Source organism: Heptranchias perlo, unplaced genomic scaffold, assembly GCF_035084215.1.
Source record: "Heptranchias perlo isolate sHepPer1 unplaced genomic scaffold, sHepPer1.hap1 HAP1_SCAFFOLD_597, whole genome shotgun sequence".
Classification (NCBI taxonomy): Eukaryota; Metazoa; Chordata; class Chondrichthyes; order Hexanchiformes; family Hexanchidae; genus Heptranchias; species Heptranchias perlo.
In genome coordinates, this window is record NW_027139620.1 from 113,800 (window position 1) to 133,547 (window position 19,748).

The 19,748-nt window shown below is 47.3% G+C and overlaps 1 protein-coding gene across 1 annotated transcript in view; it reads left to right on the forward strand.

The window, feature by feature from the left end:
- The window catches only part of LOC137316641 (tau-tubulin kinase 1-like), a gene marked incomplete at its 3' end in the record, with an annotated part of 88,719 nt that extends 69,054 nt beyond the window's left edge, over positions 1-19,665 (forward strand). Inside the window, exons 3-5 of the mRNA XM_067980491.1 lie at positions 5,329-5,476; positions 5,688-5,761; positions 19,525-19,665. Coding sequence (XP_067836592.1) covers positions 5,329-5,476; positions 5,688-5,761; positions 19,525-19,665 — 363 coding nt within the window. The remainder of the gene's footprint in view (positions 1-5,328; positions 5,477-5,687; positions 5,762-19,524) is intronic.
- Between the last annotated feature and the right edge of the window lie 83 nt (positions 19,666-19,748).

Consider the following 19,748-nt stretch of genomic DNA (forward strand, 5'->3'; position numbering starts at 1 on the left):
CTTCAAGGGTTAAGTTACGAGGAGAGATTACACAAATTGGGGTTGTATTCTCTGGAGTTTCGAAGGTTAAGGGGTGATCTGATCGAAGTTTATAAGATATTAAGGGGAACGGATAGGGTGGATAGAGAGAAATTATTTCCGCTGGTTGGGGATTCTAGGAGTAGGGGGCACAGTCTAAAAATTAGAGCCAGACCTTTCAGGAGTGAGATTAGAAAACATTTCTACACACAAAGGGTGGTAGAAGTTTGGAATTCTCTTCCACAAACGGCAATTGATACTAGCTCAATTGCTAAATTTAAATCTGAGATAGATAATCTTTTGGCAACCAAAGGTGTTAAGGGATATGGGCCAAAGGCAGGTATATGGAGTTAGATCACAGATCAGCCATGATCTTATCAAATGGCGGAGCAGGCACGAGGGGCTGAATGGCCTACTCCTGTTCCTATGTTCCTACCATGGACACTATCCGCTCATTGAATCTCCTCGTACTCTCTCCCCTATCATGGACTCTACCCACTCATTTAATCTCCTCCCATGACATATGTGCACTCGACATTATCATGGACTCAAAACACCCATTGAATTCCCTTCCGCAGCCCATGTGCACCTTACTCTATCATGGACTCTACCCACCCATTTAATTTCCATGTACACTCTCCCCTATCTTGGACTCCCCTTCCCATTTAATCTCCTCCCACAGCCCATGTACACTCTCCCCTATCATGGACACTACCCACCCATTTAATCTCCTCCCACAGCCCATGTACACTCTCCCCTATCATGGACTCTCCCCACCCATTTAATCTCCTCCCACAGCCCATGTACACTCTCCCCTATCATGGACTCTGCCCACCCATTTAATCTCCTCCCATGTACCCAGAGGGAGAAAATAGAATATGAGAGTAAAGTCGCAAGAAATATAAAAACAGGAAGAGTTTCTACAAGTGTGTCAAAAGGAAGAGAGGAGCAAAAGTAAACATTGGTCCAGTCGATGCTGAGACAGGAGAAATTATAATGGGGAATCAGGAAATGGCAGAGACGTTCAACTAATATTTTGAATCTGTCTTCACAGTAGAAGTCACAAAAAGCATACCAGAAATAGAGGGGAACCAAGGGACAATGAGAGTGAGGAACTTAAAACAATTAATATCAGTAGAGAAAAAGTACTTGAGAAATTAATGGGACTAAAAGCCGATAAATCCCCTGGACCTGATGGCCTACATCCTAGGGTTTTAATAGAGGTGACTGCAGAGATGCTCGGGAATTCCCTAGATACTGGAACGGTCCCCGTGGATTGGAAAGTAGCAAATTAATCCCGCTATTCAAGAGAGAAAACAGGGAACTGCAGCCCAGTTAGCCTGAAAACAGGGAACTTGCAGGCCAGTTCGCCTGACATCAGTCGTCGGGAAAATGCTGGAATCCATTATTAAGGAAGTGGTAACAGGACACTGAGTAAATCATAATATGATTAGGCAGAGTCAACATGGTTTTATGAAAAAGAAATCTTGTTTGACAAATTTATTAGAGTTTTTTGAGGGTGTAACTGGCAGGGTAGATAAAGGGGAACCAGTGGATGTATATTTGGATTTTCAAAAGGCATTCGATAAGGTGCCACATAAAAGGTTGACAATTGTAAACAATCTTACAACACCAAGTTATAGTCCAACAATTTTATTTGAAATTCACAAGCTTTCGGAGGCTTCCTCCTTCCTCAGGTGAATGTTGTGGAAAATTTTCTCTACTGATATTAATTGTTTTAAGTTCCTCACTCTCATTAGCTCCTTGGTTCCCCTCCATTTCTGGTCTGTTTTTTGTGTCTTCTACTGTGAAGACAGATTCAAAATATTAGTTGAACGTCCCTGCCATTTCCTGATTCCCCATTATAATTTCTCCTGTCTCAGCATCGACTGGACCAATGTTTACTTTTGCTCCTCTCTTCCTTTTTACATACTTGTAGAAACTCTTACTGTTTTTATATTTCTTGCAACTTTACTCTCATACAAATTTTCCACAACATTCACCTGAGGAAGGAGGAAGCCTCCGAAAGCTTGTGAATTTCAAATAAAATTGTTGGGCTATAACTTGGTGTAAAATTGTTTACAATTGTCAACCCCAGTCCATCACCGGCATCTCCACAACATAAAAGGTTGTTACACAAGATAAGGGTTCATGTGGTTGGGGGTAATATATTAGCATGGATAGAGGATTGGTTAACGGACAGAAAACAGAGAGTAGAGATAAACGGGTCATTGTCAGGTTGTCAGGCTGTAACTAGTGGGGTACCACAAGGATCAGTGCTTGGGCCTCAGCTACTTACAATCTATATATTAATGACTTAGATGAAGGGACCGAGTGTAATGTATCCAAGTTTGCTGACGATACAAAGCTAGGTGGGAAAGTAAGCTGTGAGGAGGACACAAAGAGTCTGCAAAGGGATATAGACAGGTTAAGTGAGTGGGCAAGAAGGTGGCAGATGGAGTAAAATGTGGGGAAATGTGAGGTTATTCACTTTGTCAGGAAGAATAGAGAAACAGAATATTTTTTAAATGGTGAGAAACTATTAAATGTTGGTGTTCAGAGAGATTTGGGTGTCCTCGTACAAGAAACACAAAAAGTTAACATGCAGGTACAGCAAGTAATTAGGAAAGCAAATGGAATGTTGTCCTTTATTGCAGGGGGTTGGAGTACAAGAGTAAGGAAGTCTTACTACAATTGTACAGGGCCTGGGTGAGACCTCACCTGGAGTACTGTGTACAGTTTTAGTCTCCTTATCTCAGGAAGGATATACTTGCCTTCGAGGGAGTGCAGCGAAGGTTCACTGGATTGATTCCTGGGATGAGAGGGTTGTCCTATGAGGAGAGATTGAGTAGAATGGGCCGATACTCTCTGGAGTTTAGAAGAATGAGAGGTGATCTCATTGAAACATGTAAGATTCTTAGAGGGCTGACAGGGTAGATGCTGAGAGATTGTTTCCCCTGGCTGGAGAGTCCAGAACTGGAGGGTTTAGTCCCGAGATAACGGGTCGGCCATTTAGGACCAAGATGAGGAAAAATTTCTTCACTCAGAGGGTTGTGAATCTTTGTGATTCTGCACCCCAGAGGCTGAGTCATTGAGTATATTCAAGGCTGAGATCGATAGATTTTTGTACTCGAGGGGAATCAAGGGATCGGGCGGGGAAAGTGGAGTTGAGGTTGAAGATCAGCCATGATCTGATTGAATGGCGGAGCAGGCTCGAGGGGCCGAATGGCCTATTCCTGCTCCAATTTCTTATGTTCTCTCCCCTATCATGGACTCTCCCCACCCATTTAATCTCCCCCCATAGCCCATGTGCACTCTCCCCTATCATGGACTCTCCCCACCCATTTAATCTCCCCCCATAGCCCGTGTACACTCTCCCCTATCATGGACTCTCCCCACCCATTTAATCCCCCCCCACAGCCCATCTACACTCTCCCCTATCATGGACTCTACCCACCCATTTAATCTCCCTCCCACAGCCCATGTACACTCTCCCCTATCATGGACTCTCCCCACCCATTTAATCTCCCCCCACAGCCCATGTACACTCTCCCCGATCATGGACTCTCCCCACCCATTTAATCTCCTCCCACAGCCCATGTACAGTCTCCCCTATCATGGACTCTCCCCACCCATTTAATCTCCTCCCACAGCCCATGTACACTCTCCCCTATCATGGACTCTCCCCACCCATTTAATCTCCTCCCACAGCCCATGTACACTCTCCCCTATCATAGACTCTCCCCACCCATTTAATCTCCTCCCACAGCCCATGTACACTCTCCCCTATCATGGACTCTCCCCACCCATTTAATCTCCTCCCACAGCCCATGTACACTCTCCCCTATCATAGACTCTCCCCACCCATTTAATCTCCTCCCACAGCCCATGTACACTCTCCCCTATCATGGACTCTCCCCACCCATTTAATCTCCCCCCACAGCCCATGTACACTCTCCCCGATCATGGACTCTCCCCACCCATTTAATCTCCTCCCACAGCCCATGTACACTCTCCCCTATCATGGACTCTCCCCACCCATTTAATCTCCCCCCACAGCCCATGTACACTCTCCCCTATCATGGACTCTCCCCACCCATTTAATCTCCCCCCACAGCCCATGTACACTCTCCCCTATCATGGACTCTCCCCACCCATTTAATCTCCCCCCACAGCCCATGTACACTCTCCCCGATCATGGACTCTCCCCACCCATTTAATCTCCTCCCACAGCCCATGTACACTCTCCCCTATCATGGACTCTCCCCACCCATTTAATCTCCCCCCACAGCCCATGTACACTCTCCCCTATCATGGACTCTCCCCACCCATTTAATCTCCCCCCACAGCCCATGTACACTCTCCCCTATCATGGACTCTCCCCACCCATTTAATCTCCTCCCACAGCCCATGTACACTCTCCCCGATCATGGACTCTCCCCACCCATTTAATCTCCCCCCACAGCCCATGTACACTCTCCCCGATCATGGACTCTCCCCACCCATTTAATCTCCTCCCACAGCCCATGTACACTCTCCCCTATCATGGACTCTCCCCACCCATTTAATCTCCCCCCACAGCCCATGTACACTCTCCCCTATCATGGACTCTCCCCACCCATTTAATCTCCCCCCACAGCCCATGTACACTCTCCCCTATCATGGACTCTCCCCACCCATTTAATCTCCCCCCACAGCCCATGTACACTCTCCCCGATCATGGACTCTCCCCACCCATTTAATCTCCTCCCACAGCCCATGTACACTCTCCCCTATCATGGACTCTCCCCACCCATTTAATCTCCCCCCACAGCCCATGTACACTCTCCCCTATCATGGACTCTCCCCACCCATTTAATCTCCCCCCACAGCCCATGTACACTCTCCCCTATCATGGACTCTCCCCACCCATTTAATCTCCTCCCACAGCCCATGTACACTCTCCCCTATCATGGACTCTCCCCACCCATTTAATCTCCTCCCACAGCCCATGTACACTCTCCCCTATCATGGACTCTACCCACCCATTTAATCTCCTCCCACAGCCCATGTACACTCTCCCCTATCATGGACTCTCCCCACCCATTTAATCTCCCCCCCCACAGCCCATGGACACTCTCCCCGATCATGGACTCTCCCCACCCATTTAATCTCCCCCCACAGCCCATGTACACTCTCCCCGATCATGCACTCTCCCCACCCATTTAATCTCCCCCCCCCACAGCCCATGGACACTCTCCCCGATCATGGACTCTGTGGTGCAATGCCTGAACTGTACTTACACTGTGCTCTCCGTTGACTCTTGTTCAGCTGAAGAAGATTGGTGGGGGAGGATTTGGTGAGATTTACGAGGCAACGGACTTGCTGATCCGGGAGAATGTGGCACTGAAGGTGGAGTCTGCCCAACAGCCCAAGCAGGTCCTGAAAATGGAGGTGGCTGTCCTGAAGAAGCTGCAAGGTGAGAGAGTGCAGTGGGTGTGGTCTATGTATTCAGGAACAACACTATGTGCCTCCTCCTCCGCCCTTCCCCCACCCCCTCCTCCCTCTTCCTCCGCTCCCCCTCCCCCCGCCTTTCCCCTTTCGCCTCCCTCCCCCCCTCCCGCCCCCCCCCACCCCTGCCCTCGTGACTGTGTGTTGCAATGAATGCTGCTATCTTTCTGTCTCTGCAGGGAAAGACCATGTGTGCAGGTTCATTGGCTGCGGGAGGAACGAGAAGTTTAACTACGTGGTGATGCAACTTCAGGTAAATAGCTTGTTTCATGTTGGCACTGACGTTTCCAAACCCCCTGAGGTAGGGCAGTCAAGCACCTGGATGTGGCAGACTGCTCCTTCACACACACATTCCCTTGTCCCCATTAAACCATTACTCTCTCTCACCCTGGTCATTCCCCTTGGTACGGCCCTCATCTCTGCTCCCTTAAGTCCAAGGGATGCAGCCTTGAACGCTTATGGTGGACAACTGGTTTAGCCATTCATCCCCAGACCTAGCTGGACCCCACAAAGCACTATCGGGTCCTGCTCTCCCCTGCCTAAACTGCTCACTATTCCAGGATCATCTCCCGGCTTCTCTCTACTACAAACCATCTCCTTAAACCCCTCTCCCCTGCCCCCTCCACCCTCATCTCCAACAACAAGTGCCAGGAGCTCATGGATTCTTTGTCGCTAAGATTGAGACCATCCGTTCAGCTGCCTCTGCCGTTTCCTTTCCTTCCCTTCCCCTAGCCCACCGAGCCAAACATCCCCCACAGTTTCTCTCCTATCTCCCCTCATGCCCTCTCTGAGCTCATCTTGACCCTATTCCCACCAAACTGCTGACCACCCAACTTCCCTTCCTGACCCCCATGATAGATGACATTGTAAACGGTTCCTTCTCCTCAGGTCCTGTCCCCCTTCCCTTCAAATCTGCCGTCATCGCACCTCCCCCCTCAAAAAGCCACCCATGACCCCTCTGTCCTTGCAAACTCCCGCCCCCATCACCAACCTCCCTTTCCTCTCCAAAGTCCTTGAAGGTCTTTGTCTCCTCCCTAATCCGTGCCCATCTTTCCCACAACTCCATCTTTGAATCCCTCCAATCAGGTTTCCGCCCCTGCCACAGTACTGAAACGGCCCTTATCAAAGTCACTGATGACATCCTGTGTGACTGTGACCGTGGTAAACGATCCCTCCTCATCCTTCCCCACCTGTCTGCAGCCTTGGACACCGAACTCCTCCAACACCTCTCCTCCATCGTCCAGCTGGGTGGGACTGCGTTCACCTGGTTCCATTCTTATCTCTCCCGTCGTAGCCAGAGAATCTCCTGCAGTGGCTTCTCTTCCCACTCCCTCACCGTGACCTCTGGAGTCCCCCCAGGATCTGTCCTTGGCCCCCTCCTCTTCCTCATCGACACACTGCCCCTCGGCAACATCATCCGAAAACACAATGTCAGGTTCCACGTGTCGCTGACGGCCCCCAGCTCCACCTCACCACCTCCTCCCTCGACCCCTCCACTGCCTCTCATTTCTCACACTGCTTCTCCCACATCCAGTACTGGATGGGTAGAAATTTTCTGCGACTAAATATGGGGAAGTCCGAAGCCATTGCCTTCAGTCCTCGCCACGAACTCCATTCCCGAGTCACCGACTCCATCCCTCTCCCCGGCCACTGTCTGAGGCTGGACCAGACCGTTCGCAACCCTGGCGTCCTGTCTGACCCTGAGATGAGCTTCTGACCCCATATCCGCTCCATCACCAAGACCACCTACTTCCACCTCCATCGCCCGTCTCCGCCCCTGACTCAGCTCCATCTGCTGCTGAAACCCTCATCCATGCCTTTGTTACCTCCAGACTGGACTATTCCAATCCTCTCCTGGCCGGCCGGCCTCCCATCTCCCACCCTCCGTAAACTTCAGCTCATCCAAAATTCTGCTGCCCGTATCCTAACTCGCACCAAGTCCCGTTCACCCATCACACCCTGTGTTCGCTGACCTACATTGGCTCCTGGTCCGGGAACGCCTCGATTTTAAAATTCTCATCCTTGTGTTCAAATCCCTCCATGGCCCTCGCCCTCTCCCTATCTCTGTAACCCCCTCCATGGCCTCCCCCCTCCCTATCTCTGTAACCCCCTCCATGGCCTCCCCCCTCCCTATCTCTGTAACCTCCTCCAGCCCGACAACCCTCCGAGATCTCTCCGCTCCTCCAATTCTGGCCTCTTCTGTATCCCCGATTTTAATCGCTCCACCATTGGCGGCCGTTCAGGAATTCCCTCCCTTAACCTCTCCGCCTTTCTCTCCTCCTTTAAGACGCTCCTTAAAACCATCTCTTTGACCAAGCTTTTGGTCACCTGTCCTAATATCATAGCAGATACAGCACAGAAGGAGGCCATTCAGCCCATCGTGCCTGTGCCGGCTCTTTGAAAGAGCTATCCAATTAGTCCCATTCCCCTGCTCTTTCCCCATGGCCGTATAAATTTTTTCCCTTCAAGTATTTATCCAATTCCCTTTTGAAAGTTATTATTGAATCTGCTTCCACCGCCCTTTCAGGCAGTGAATTCCAGATCAGAACAACTTGCTGCGTAAAAAAATGTTTCCTTTTGCCGATCATCTTAAATCTGTGTCCTCTGGTTACCAACCCTTCTGCCACTGGAAACAGTTTCTCCTTATTTATTCTATCAAAACTGTTGATGATTTTGAACACCTCTATCAAAATCTCCTCGCAACCGTCCCTGTTCCAAGGAGAACAACCCCAGCTTCTCCAGTCTATCCACGTAACTAAAGTCCCTCATCCCTGGAATCATTCTAGTAAATCTCTTCTGCACCCTCTCTAAGGCCTTCACATCTTTCCTAAAGTGCGGTGCCCAGAACTGGACACAATCATGGCTGCTCTTCTACCTCAACCTCACTGTGATCCTTAATGATCATAATACAGTTAGATTTATCGTAGTTATGGAAAAGGACAGAGATAGAACAGGAGTAAAAGTTCACAATTGGGGAAAGGCCAATTTTACTGAGCCGAGAAGTGATTCAGCAAAAGTGGACTGGAAACAGCTATTTGAAGGTAAATCAGTGTCAGAGCAGTGGGAGGCGTTCAAGGGGGAGATTCAAGGGGTTCAGAGTAAACATGTTCCCACCAAGAAAAAGGGAGGGGCTGCCAAATCTCGAGCCCCCTGGAGGACAAGAAGCATTCAGGGTAAGATAAGGTAAAAAAGGGAAGCTTATGTCAGACACCGAGAGCTCAATACTGCAGAAAGCCTAGAACATAAGAACATAAGAAGTAGGAGCAGGAGAAGGCTGTCCGGCCCCTCGAGCCTGCTCCGCCATTCAATCAGATCATGGCTGATCTTCAACCTCAACTCCACTTTCCTGCCCGATCCCCATATCCCTTGATTCCCCGAGAGTCCAAAAATCTATCGGTCTCAGTCTTGAATATACTCAATGACTCAGCATCCACAGCCCTCTGGGGTAGAGAATTCCAAAGATTCACAACCCTGTGAGTGAAGAAATTCCTCCTCATCTCAGTCTTAAATGGCCGACCCCTTATCCTGAGACTATGCCCCCGAGTTCTAGACTCTCCAGCCAAGGGGAAACAATCTCTCAGCATCTACCCTGTCAAGCCCCCTTAGAATCTTACATGTTTCAATGAGATCACCTCTCATTCTTCTGAACTCCAGAGAGTATAGACCCATTCTACTCAATCTCTCCTCATAGGACAACCCTCTCATCCCAGGAATCAATCCAGTGAACCTTCGCTGCACTCCCTCTAAGGCAAGTATATCCTTCATAGAATCATAGAAGTTTACAACATGGAAACAGGCCCTTCGGCCCAACATGTCCATGTCGCCCAGTTTATACCACGAAGCTAGTCCCAATTGCCTTCACTTGGCCCATATCCCTCTATACCCATCTTACCCATGTAACTGTCCAAATGCTTTTTAAAAGACAAAATTGTACCCGCCTCTACTACTGCCTCTGGCAGCTCGTTCCAGACACTCACCACCCTTAGATAAGGAGACTAAAACTGTACACAGTACTCCAGGTGAGGTCTCACCCAGGCCCTGTACAATTGTAGTAAGACTTCCTTACTCTTGTACTCCAACCCCCTGCAATAAAGGCCAACATGCCATTTGATTTCCTAATTACTTGCTGTACTTGCATGTTAACTTTTTGTGTTTCTTGTACGAGGACACCCAAATCTCTCTGAACACCAACATTTAATAGTTTCTCACCATTTAAAAAATATTCTGTTTTTCTATTCTTCCTGCCAAAGTGAATAACCTCACATTTACCCACATTTTACTCCATCTGCCACCTTCTTGCCCACTCACTTAACCTGTCTATATCCCTTTGCAGACTCTTTGTGTCCTCCTCACAGCTTTCTTTCCCACCTAGCTTTGTATCGTCAGCAAACTTGGATACATTGCACTCGGTCCTTTCATCTAAGTCATTAATATATAGATTGTAAGTAGCTGAGGCCCAAGCACTGATCCTTGCGGCACCCCACTAGTTACAGCCTGACAACCCGAGAATGACCCGTTTATCCCTACTCTCTGTTTTCTGTCCGTTAACCAATCCTCTATCCATGCTAATATATTACCCCCATCCCCATGAGCCCTTATCTTGTGTAACAACCTTTTATGTGGCACCTTATCGAATGCCTTTTGAAAATCCAAATATACATCCACTGGTTCCCCTTTATCTACCCTGCTAGTTACACCCTCAAAAAACTCGAATAAATTTGTCAAACATGATTTCCCTTTCATAAAACCATGTTGACTCTGCCTAATCATATTATGATTTTCTAAGTGTCCTGTTACCACTTCCTTAAGAATGGATTCCAGCATTTTCCTGATGACTGGTGTCAGGCTAACTGGCCTGTCGTTCCCTGTTTTCAGGCTAACTGGCCTGTCGTTCCCTGTTTTCAGGCTAACTGGCCTGTAGTTCCCTGTTTTCAGGCTAACTGGCCCGTAGTTCCCTGTTTTCAGGCTAACTGGGCTGCAGTTCCCTGTTTTCAGGCTAACTGGCCCGTAGTTCCCTGTTTTCAGGCTAACTGGCCTGTCGTTCCCTGTTTTCAGGCTAACTGCCCGTAGTTCCCTGTTTTCAGGCTAACTGGCCTGTAGTTCCCTGTTTTCAGGCTAACTGGGCTGCAGTTCCCTGTTTTCAGGCTAACTGGGCTGCAGTTCCCTGTTTTCAGGCTAACTGGCCTGTAGTTTCCTGCTTTCTCTCTCCCTCCCTTGCATAGTGGTGTTACATTTGCTACCTTCCAATCCGCTAGGACCATTTTAGAATCTAGCGAATTTTGGAAAATCATAACTAATGCATCCACTATCTCTGCAGTGTCCCTGGCGACCATGTGTGCAGGAAGTGTGTCCAGCTGCAGCTACTGGCAAACCGCATTTCAGAGCTGGAGCTGCGGGAGGATTCACTGTGGAGCATCCGCGATGCTGAGATTATCGTGGATAGCACGTTCAGTGAGGTGGTCACACCGCAGATAAAGATTACGCAGGCAGAAAGGAAATGGGTGACCGCCAGGCAGAGTAAAAGAACCTAGCAGGTAGAGCAGGAGTCCCCTGGGGCCATCTCCCTCTCAAACAGATATTCTGCTTTCGATACTGTTGGGGGAGATGGCTTATCAGGGGAATGCAGCAAGAGCCAGGTTCGGGGCACCATGGGTGGCTCTGCTGCACAGGAGGGGAGGAAGAAGAGTGGCAGGGCTATAGTGATAGGGGATTCAATTGTAAGGGGAACAGATAGGCGTTTCTGCGGCTGCAAACATGACTCCAGGATGGTATGTTGCCTCCCTGGTGCTAGGGTCAAGGATGTCACGGAACGGCTGCAGGGCATTCTGGAGGGGGAGGGTGAACAGCCAGTAGTCGTGGTCCATATTGGTACCAACGACATAGGTAAAAAAAGGGATGAGGTCCTGCAAGGTGAATTTAAGGAGTTAGGAGATAAATTAAAAAGCAGGACTTCAAAGGTAGTGATCTCAGGATTACTCCCAGTGCCATGTGTTAGTGAGTATAGGAACAGGAGAATAGACAGGATGAATGTGTGGCTGCAGGGATGGTGTAGGAGGGAAGGATTTAGATTCCTGGGACATTGGGACAGGTTCTGGGGAAGGTGGGACCTGTACAAGCGGGACGGGTTACACCCGAGCAGGACCGGGACCAATGTCCTCGCGGGGGTGTTTGTTAGTGCTGTTGGGGAAGGTTTAAACTAGAGTGGCAGGGGGATGGGAACCTGAGCGGGGAGTCAGAAGGGAATAAAACTGAGAGCAGCAAGAGAGGGGAAGACCCAGGGGAAATTTACAATACAAATAGTACAAACAGTTGTTCAAGAACAAGTGAAAGGGAAAAGCGTAGAGCAGCGGAAAGAAAGTGTACTTTTGGCACGACAGAAAAAATAAAAACTAGAAGACGTAAGGCGATTAGCCCAGCATCAAAGCTGTGGCAGGGGGTTGGGAACCTGAGCAGGGAGACAGAGGAAAGCGTGTCAGGAAGGGTCAGAAGGTATGGAGTAAAAGGTAAAGTGTTAAAAAAGGAAAAAGCAGGAACTAAGTGTCACAAAACATATTTGAAAGTTCTTTATCTGAATGCACGTAGCATTCGTAACAAAATGGACGAGTTAACGGCACAAATAACTACGTATGGGTATGATCTTGTGGCCATTACAGAAACATGGCTGCAGGGTGACAACGACTGGGAATTAAATATGCCAGGGTATTTAACAATCAGGAAGGACAGGCAGGAAGGAAGGGGAGGTGGGGTGGCTATGTTAGTAAAGGAAGGAATCACTGTAATACAGAGAAAAGATATTGGGACAAAGGATCAGGATAATGAAACAGTTTGGGTAGAGATAAGGAATAAGAAGGGGGAAAAAACACTAGTGGGCGTAGTATATAGGCCTCCTAATAGTTGCAACTCTGCTGGAAGAAGTATTAATCAGGAAATAGTCAGGGCATGTAATAAGGGAACAGCTATAATTATGGGGGATTTTAACTATCATATTAACTGGACAAATCAAATTGGGCAGGGCAGCCTTGAGTTTATTGAGTGTATTAGGATGGATTTCTTGAGCAGTATGCAACTGATCCTATAAGGGGGAAAGCAACCTTGGACCTGGTCCTGTGTAATGAGCCAGAATTAATTAATAATGTCCTAGTTAAGGATCCCCTTGGAATGAGTGACCATAACATGGTTACATTCCATATCCAATTAGAGGGTGAGAAGGTTGGTTCTCAAACAAGCGTACTGAGCTTGAATAAAGGAGACTATGATGGTATGAGAGCGGAATTGATTAAAGTGGACTGGGAAAATAGATTAAAGGGTAAGACGGTACATGAGCAGTGGTGTTCATTCAAGGAGTTATTTTACTACTTTCAAAAAAATATATTCCACTGAGGAAAAAAGGGTGTAAAAAAAATGACAGCCATCCATGGCTAAGTAAAGAAATTAAGGACAGTATCCAACTAAAAACAAGGACATATAAGGTAGCCAAACTTAGTGGGAGGATAGAAGATTGGGAAGTCTTCAAAAGACAGCAAAAAGTAACGAAAGGATTGATTAAGAAAGGGAAGATAGATTATGAAAATAAATTAGCAAAAAATATAAAAACAGATAGCAAGAGTTTCGACAGTTATATAAAAAGAAAAAGGGTGGCTAAGGCAAACATAGGTCCCTTAGAGGATGAGACCGGGAAATTAATGGTGGGAAACATGGAGATGGCAAAAATGCTGAACAAATATTTTGTTTCAGTCTTTACAGTAGAGGACACTAAGAATATCCCAACACTGGACAAACAGGGGGCTCTAGTGGGGGAGGAGCTAAATACGATTAAAATCGCTAAGGAATTGGTACTCAGTAAAATAATGGGACTCAAGGCGGATAAATCCCCTGGACCTGATGGCTTACATCCTAGGGTCTTGAGGGAAGCGGCAGTAGGGATTGTGGATGCTTTGGTAATAATTTTCCAAAATTCTCTGGACTCAGCAAAGGTCCCGGCAGATTGGAAAACTGCTAATGTAACACCCTTATTTAAAAAGGGTAGTAGGCAGAAGGCTGGAAATTATAGACCAGTTAGCCTAACATCTGTGGTGGGTAAAATTTTGGAATCTATTATCAAGGAGACAGCAGCGGAACATTTGGATAAACATAATTTAATAGGACAAAGTCAGCATGGCTTTACGAAGGGGAAGTCATGTCTGACAAATTTGCTTGAGTTCTTTGAGGACATAACGTGCAGGGTGGATAAAGGGGAACCAGTGGACGTAGTGTATTTGGACTTCCAGAAGGCATTCGACAAGGTGCCACATAAAAGATTATTGCTCAAGATAAAGAATCACTGGATTGGGGGTAATATTCTGGCATGGGTGGAGGATTGGTTATCGAACAGGAAGCAGAGAGTTGGGATAAATGGTTCATTCTCGGACTGGCAACCAGTCGCCAGTGGTGTTCCACAGGGGTCGGTGCTGGGTCCCCAACTCTTTCCAATCTATATTAACGATTTGGAGGAGGGGACCGAGTGTAACATATCAAAGTTTGCAGATGATACAAAGAGGGGAGGGAAAGTGGAGAGTGAGGAGGACATAAAAAACCTACAGGGGGATATAGACAGGCTGGGTGAGTGGGCGGAGATTTAGCAGATGCAATACAATATTGGAAAATGTGAGGTGATGCACTTTGGCAGGAAAAATCAGAGAGCAAGTTATTATCTTAATGGCGAGAAACTGGAAGGTACTGCAGTACAAAGGGATCAGGGGGTCCTAGTGCAAGAAAATCAAAAAGTTAGTATGCAGGTGCAGCAGGTGATCAAGAAGGCCAACGGAACGTTGGCTTTTATTGCTCGGGGGATAGAATATAAAAACAGGGAGGTATTGCTGCAGTTATATAAGGTATTGGTGAGACCGCACCTGGAATACTGCATACAGTTTTGGTGTCCATACTTAAGAAAAGACATACTTGCTCTCGAGGCAGTACAAAGAAGGTTCACTCGGTTAATCCCGGGGATGAGGGGGTGGACATATGAGGAGAGGTTGAGTAGATTGGGACTCGACTCATTGGAGTTCAGAAGAATGAGAGGCGATCTTATTGAAACATATAAGATTGTGAAGGGGCTTGATCGGGTGGATGCGGTAAGGATGTTCCCAAGGATGGGTGAAACTAGAACGAGGGGGCATAATCTTAGAATAAGGGGCTGCTCTTTCAAAACTGAGATGAGGAGAAACTTCTTCACTCAGAGGGTAGTAGGTCTGTGGAATTTGCTGCCCCAGGAAGCTGTGGAAGCTACATCATTAGATAAATTTAAAACAGAAATAGACAGTTTCCTAGAAGTAAAGGGAATTAGGGGTTACGGGGAGCGGGCAGGAAATTGGACATGAATTTAGATTTGAGGTTAGGATCAGATCAGCCATGATCTTATTGAATGGCGGAGCAGGCTCGAGGGGCCGATTGGCCTACTCCTGCTCCTATTTCTTATGTTCTTCACCCTAGGATGTAGGCCATCAGGTCCAGGGGATTTATCGGCTTTTAGTCCCATTAGTTTATAGAATCATAGAATCATAGAAGTTACAACATGGAAACAGGCCCTTCGGCCCAACATGTCCATGTCGCCCAGTTTATACCACTAAGCTAGTCCCAATTGCCTGCACTTGGCCCATATCCCTCGATACCCATCTTACCCATGTAACTGTCCAAATGCTTTTTAAAAGACAAAATTGTACCCGCCTCTACTACTGCCTCTGGCAGCTCGTTCCAGACACTCACCACCCTTTGAGTGAAAAAAATTGCCCCTCTGGATCCTTTTGTATCTCTCCCCTCTCACCTTAAATCTGTGCCCCCTCGTTATAGACTCCCCTACCTTTGGGAAAAGATTTTGACTATCGACCTTATCTATGCCCCTCATTATTTTATAGACTTCTATAAGATCACCCCTTAACCTCCTACTCTCCAGGGAATAAAGTCCCAGTCTGTCTAACCTCTCCCTGTAAGTCAAACCATCAAGTCCCGGTAGCATCCTAGTAAATCTTTTCTGCACTCTTTCTAGTTTAATAATATCCTTTCTATAATAGGGTGACCAGAACTGTACACAGTATTCCAAGTGTGGCCTCACCAATGCCCTGTACAACTTCAACAAGACATCCCAACTCCTGTATTCAATGTTCTGACCAATGAAACCAAACATGCTGAATGCCTTCTTCACCACCCTATCCACCTGTGACTCCACTTTCAAGGAGCTATGAACCTGTACTCCTAGATCTCTTTGTTCTATAACTCTCCCCAACGCCCTACCATTAACGGAGTAGGTCCTGGCCCGATTCGATCTACCAAAATGCATCACCTCACATTTATCTAAATTAAACTCCATCTGCCATTCATCGGCCCACTGGCCCAATTTATCAAGATCCCGTTGCAATCCTAGATAACCTTCTTCACTGTCCACAATGCCACCAATCTTGGTGTCATCTGCAAACTTACTAACCATGCTTCCTAAATTCTCATCCAAATCATTAATATAAATAACAAATAACAGCGGACCCAGCACCGATCCCTGAGGCACACCGCTGGACACAGGCATCCAGTTTGAAAAACAACCCTCGACAACCACCCTCTGTCTTCTGTCGTCAAGCCAATTTTGTATCCAATTGGCTACCTCACCTTGGATCCCATGAGATTTAACCTTATGTAACAACCTACCATGCGGTACCTTGTCAAATGCTTTGCTGAAGTCCATGTAGACCACGTCTACTGCACAGCCCTCATCTATCTTCTTGGTTACCCCTTCAAAAAACTCAATCAAATTCGTGAGACATGATTTTCCTCTCACAAAACCATGCTGACTGTTCCTAATTAGTCCCTGCCTCTCCAAATGCCTGTAGATTCTGTCCCTCAGAATACCCTCTAACAACTTACCCACTACAGATGTCAGGCTCACTGGTCTGTAGTTCCCAGGCTTTTCCCTGCCGCCCTTCTTAAACAAAGGCACAACATTTGCTACCCTCCAATCTTCAGGCACCTCACCTGTAGCGGTGGATGATTCAAATATCTCTGCTAGGGGACCCGCAATTTCCTCCCTAACCTCCCATAACGTCCTGGGATACATTTCATCAGGTCCCGGAGATTTATCTACCTTGATGCGCGTTAAGACTTCCAGCACCTCCCTCTCTGTAATATGTACACTCCTCAAGACATCACTATTTATTTCCCCAAGTTCCCTAACATCCATGCCTTTCTCAACCGTAAATACCGATGTGAAATATTCATTCAGGATCTCACCCATCTCGAGAGCAAGTATGTCTTTTCTCTAGTGATGATTACTTTAAGTTTTTTTTTATTCGTTCATGGGATGTGGGCGTCGCTGGCGAGGCCGGCATTTATTGCCCATCCCTAATTGCCCTTGAGAAGGTGGTGGGGAGCCGCCTTCTTGAGCCGCTGCAGTCCGTGTGGTGACGGTTCTCCCACAGTGCTGTTAGGAAGGGAGTTCCAGGATTTTGACCCAGCGACGATGAAGGAACGGCGATATATTTCCAAGTCGGGATGGTATGTGACTTGGAGGGGAACGTGCAGGTGGTGTTGTTCCCATGTGCCTGCTGCTCTTGTCCTTCTAGGTGGTAGAGGTCGCGGGTTTAAGTTCCTCACTCTCATTTGCCCCTTGGTTCCCCACTGTTTCTGGTCTGTTTTTTGTGTCTTCTACTGTGAAGACAGATACAAAATATTTGTTTAATGACTCTGCCATTTCCTGATTCCCCATTATAATTTCTCCTGTCTCAGCCTCGAGGGGACCCACGTTTACTTTTGCTCCTCTCTTCCTTTTTACATACTTGTAGAAACTCTTACAATTTTTAAAAAATATTTCTTGCACGTTTACTCTCATATTCTATTTTCTCCCTTTTTATCAATGTGGACATGCACTCCAAGGTCCCTCACTTTCTCTGCACCTCTCAGTATCCTCCCATTTATTGTGTATTCCCAATGAGGGGGATGCAAAGAGGCTTCAAGACGATTTGGACAAGTTGGGTGAGTGGGCAAATACATGGCAGATGCAGTATAATGTGGATAAATGTGAAGTTATCCACTTTGGAAGGAAAAACAGAAAGGCAGAGTATTATTTAAATGGTGATAGATTGGGGAATGTTGATGTACAAAGGGACCTGGGTGTCCTTGTACACCTGTCACTGAAAGCTAACATGCAGGTGCAGCAAGCAGTTAGGAAGGTGAATGGTATGTTGGCCTTCATTGCAAGAGGATTTAAGTACAGGAGCAGGGATGTCTTACTGCAGTTATACAGGGCCTTGGTGAGACCACACCTGGAGTATTGTGTGTAGTTTTGGTCTCCTTACCTAAGAAAGGATATACTTGCCATGGAGGGAGTGCAGTGAAGGTTCACCAGACTGATCCCTGGGATGGCAGGACTGTCGTATGAGGAGAGATTGGGTCGACTCTGCCTGTATTACCTCGAGTTTAGAAGAATGAGAGGGGATCTCATTGAAACGTATAAAATTCTGACAGGGCAAGACAGACTGGATACAGGGAGGGTGTTTCCCCTGGCTGGGGGTCCAGAACGAGGGGTCACAGTCTCAGGATACGGAGTCGGACATTTCGGACTGAGATGAGGAGAAATTTCTTCACTCAGAGGGTGGTGAACCTGTGGAATTCTCTACCTGTGGAGGCCAAGTCACTGAATATATTCAAGAAGGAGATAGATAGATTTCTAGACACAAAAGGCATCAAGGGGTATGGGGAGAGAGCGGGAATATGGTATTGAGATAGACGATCAGCCATGATCATATTGAATGGTGGAGCAGGCTTGAAGGGCCGAATGGCCTACTCTTGCTCCTATTTTCTATGTTTCTGTGTTTCAATAAAGAGCAAGGCCCCACATGGCAGAATGGTCAGAAAAGTAAAAGCCCATGGGATCCAAGGGAAAGTGGAAAATTGGATCCAAAATTGGCTCAGTGGCAGGAAGCAAAGGCCAATGGTTGACGGGTGTTTTTGTGACTGGAAGGCTGTTTCCAGTGGAGTTCCACAGGGCTCAGTAGGTCCCTCGCTATTTTTGGTATAAATTAATGATTTAGACTTAAATGATGAAGAAGTTTGCAGATGATACAAAAATTGGCCGTGTGGTTGATAGTGAGGAGGAAAGCTGTAGACTGCAGGAAGATATCAATGGACTGGTCAGGTGGGCAGAAAAGTGGCAAATGGAATTCAATCCGGAGAAGTGTGAGGTAATGCATTTGGGGAGAGCAAACAAGGCAAGGGAGTACACAATAAATGGGAGGATACTGAGAGGTGCAGAGGAAGTACCTGAATGAGCACTTGAACTGTTGTAACCTACAGGGCAACGGACCAAGAGCTGGAAAGTGGGATTAGGCTGGAAAGCTCTTGTCTGGCCAGCACAGACATGATGGGCTGAATGGCCTCTTTGTGTGCTGTAAACTTCTATGATTTCACTTTCCCTCCCGATCCCCATATCTCTTGATTCCCCCAGAGTACAAAAGTCTATCTATTTCAGTCATATTCAATGACTCCGCATCCACAGCCCTCTGGGGTGGAGAATTCCAAAGATTCACAACCCTCTGAGTGAAGAAATTCCTCCTCATCTCAGTCCGAAATGGCCGACCCCTTATCCTGAGACTATGCCCCCTAGTTCTAGACTCTCCAGCCAAGGGGAAACAATCTCTCAGCATCTACCCTGTCAAGCCCCCCCCAGAATCTTTTTTGTTTCAATGAGATCACCTCTCATTCTTCTAAACTCCAGAGAGTATCGGCCCATTCTACTCATCCTCTCCTCATAGGACACCCCTCTCATCCCAGGAATCAATCGAGTGAACCTTCGTTGCACCCCCTCTAAGGCAAGTATATCCTTCCTTAGGTAAGGAGACCAAAACTGTACACAGTCCAGTAATTTAAATATCCACTTATCATTTGGTATCACAGTGAGGAAGGGAGATGAAAAGAGAATGGCTGAGTGAATCCACCCACCCGGTGGAGCAGCCCCCCGGTGAGGTCCCCCCTCTCGCTGACTCTTGCTGTCTTTTCCAGGGCCGGAACCTCGCTGACCTGCGACGCAGCCAGCCGCGAGGAACCTTCACAATGAGCACCACCCTCCGACTGGGCAAACAAATTCTCGAATCCATCGAAGCAATCCATTCTGTTGGGTTTCTGCATCGTGACATCAAGCCGGTGAGTACAGTGGCCCAGCCATTCCCTGACTCCATCAGCAACATGGTGTGGGCTCAGGGGGGAGGGACAGTGGCCAGCCCACA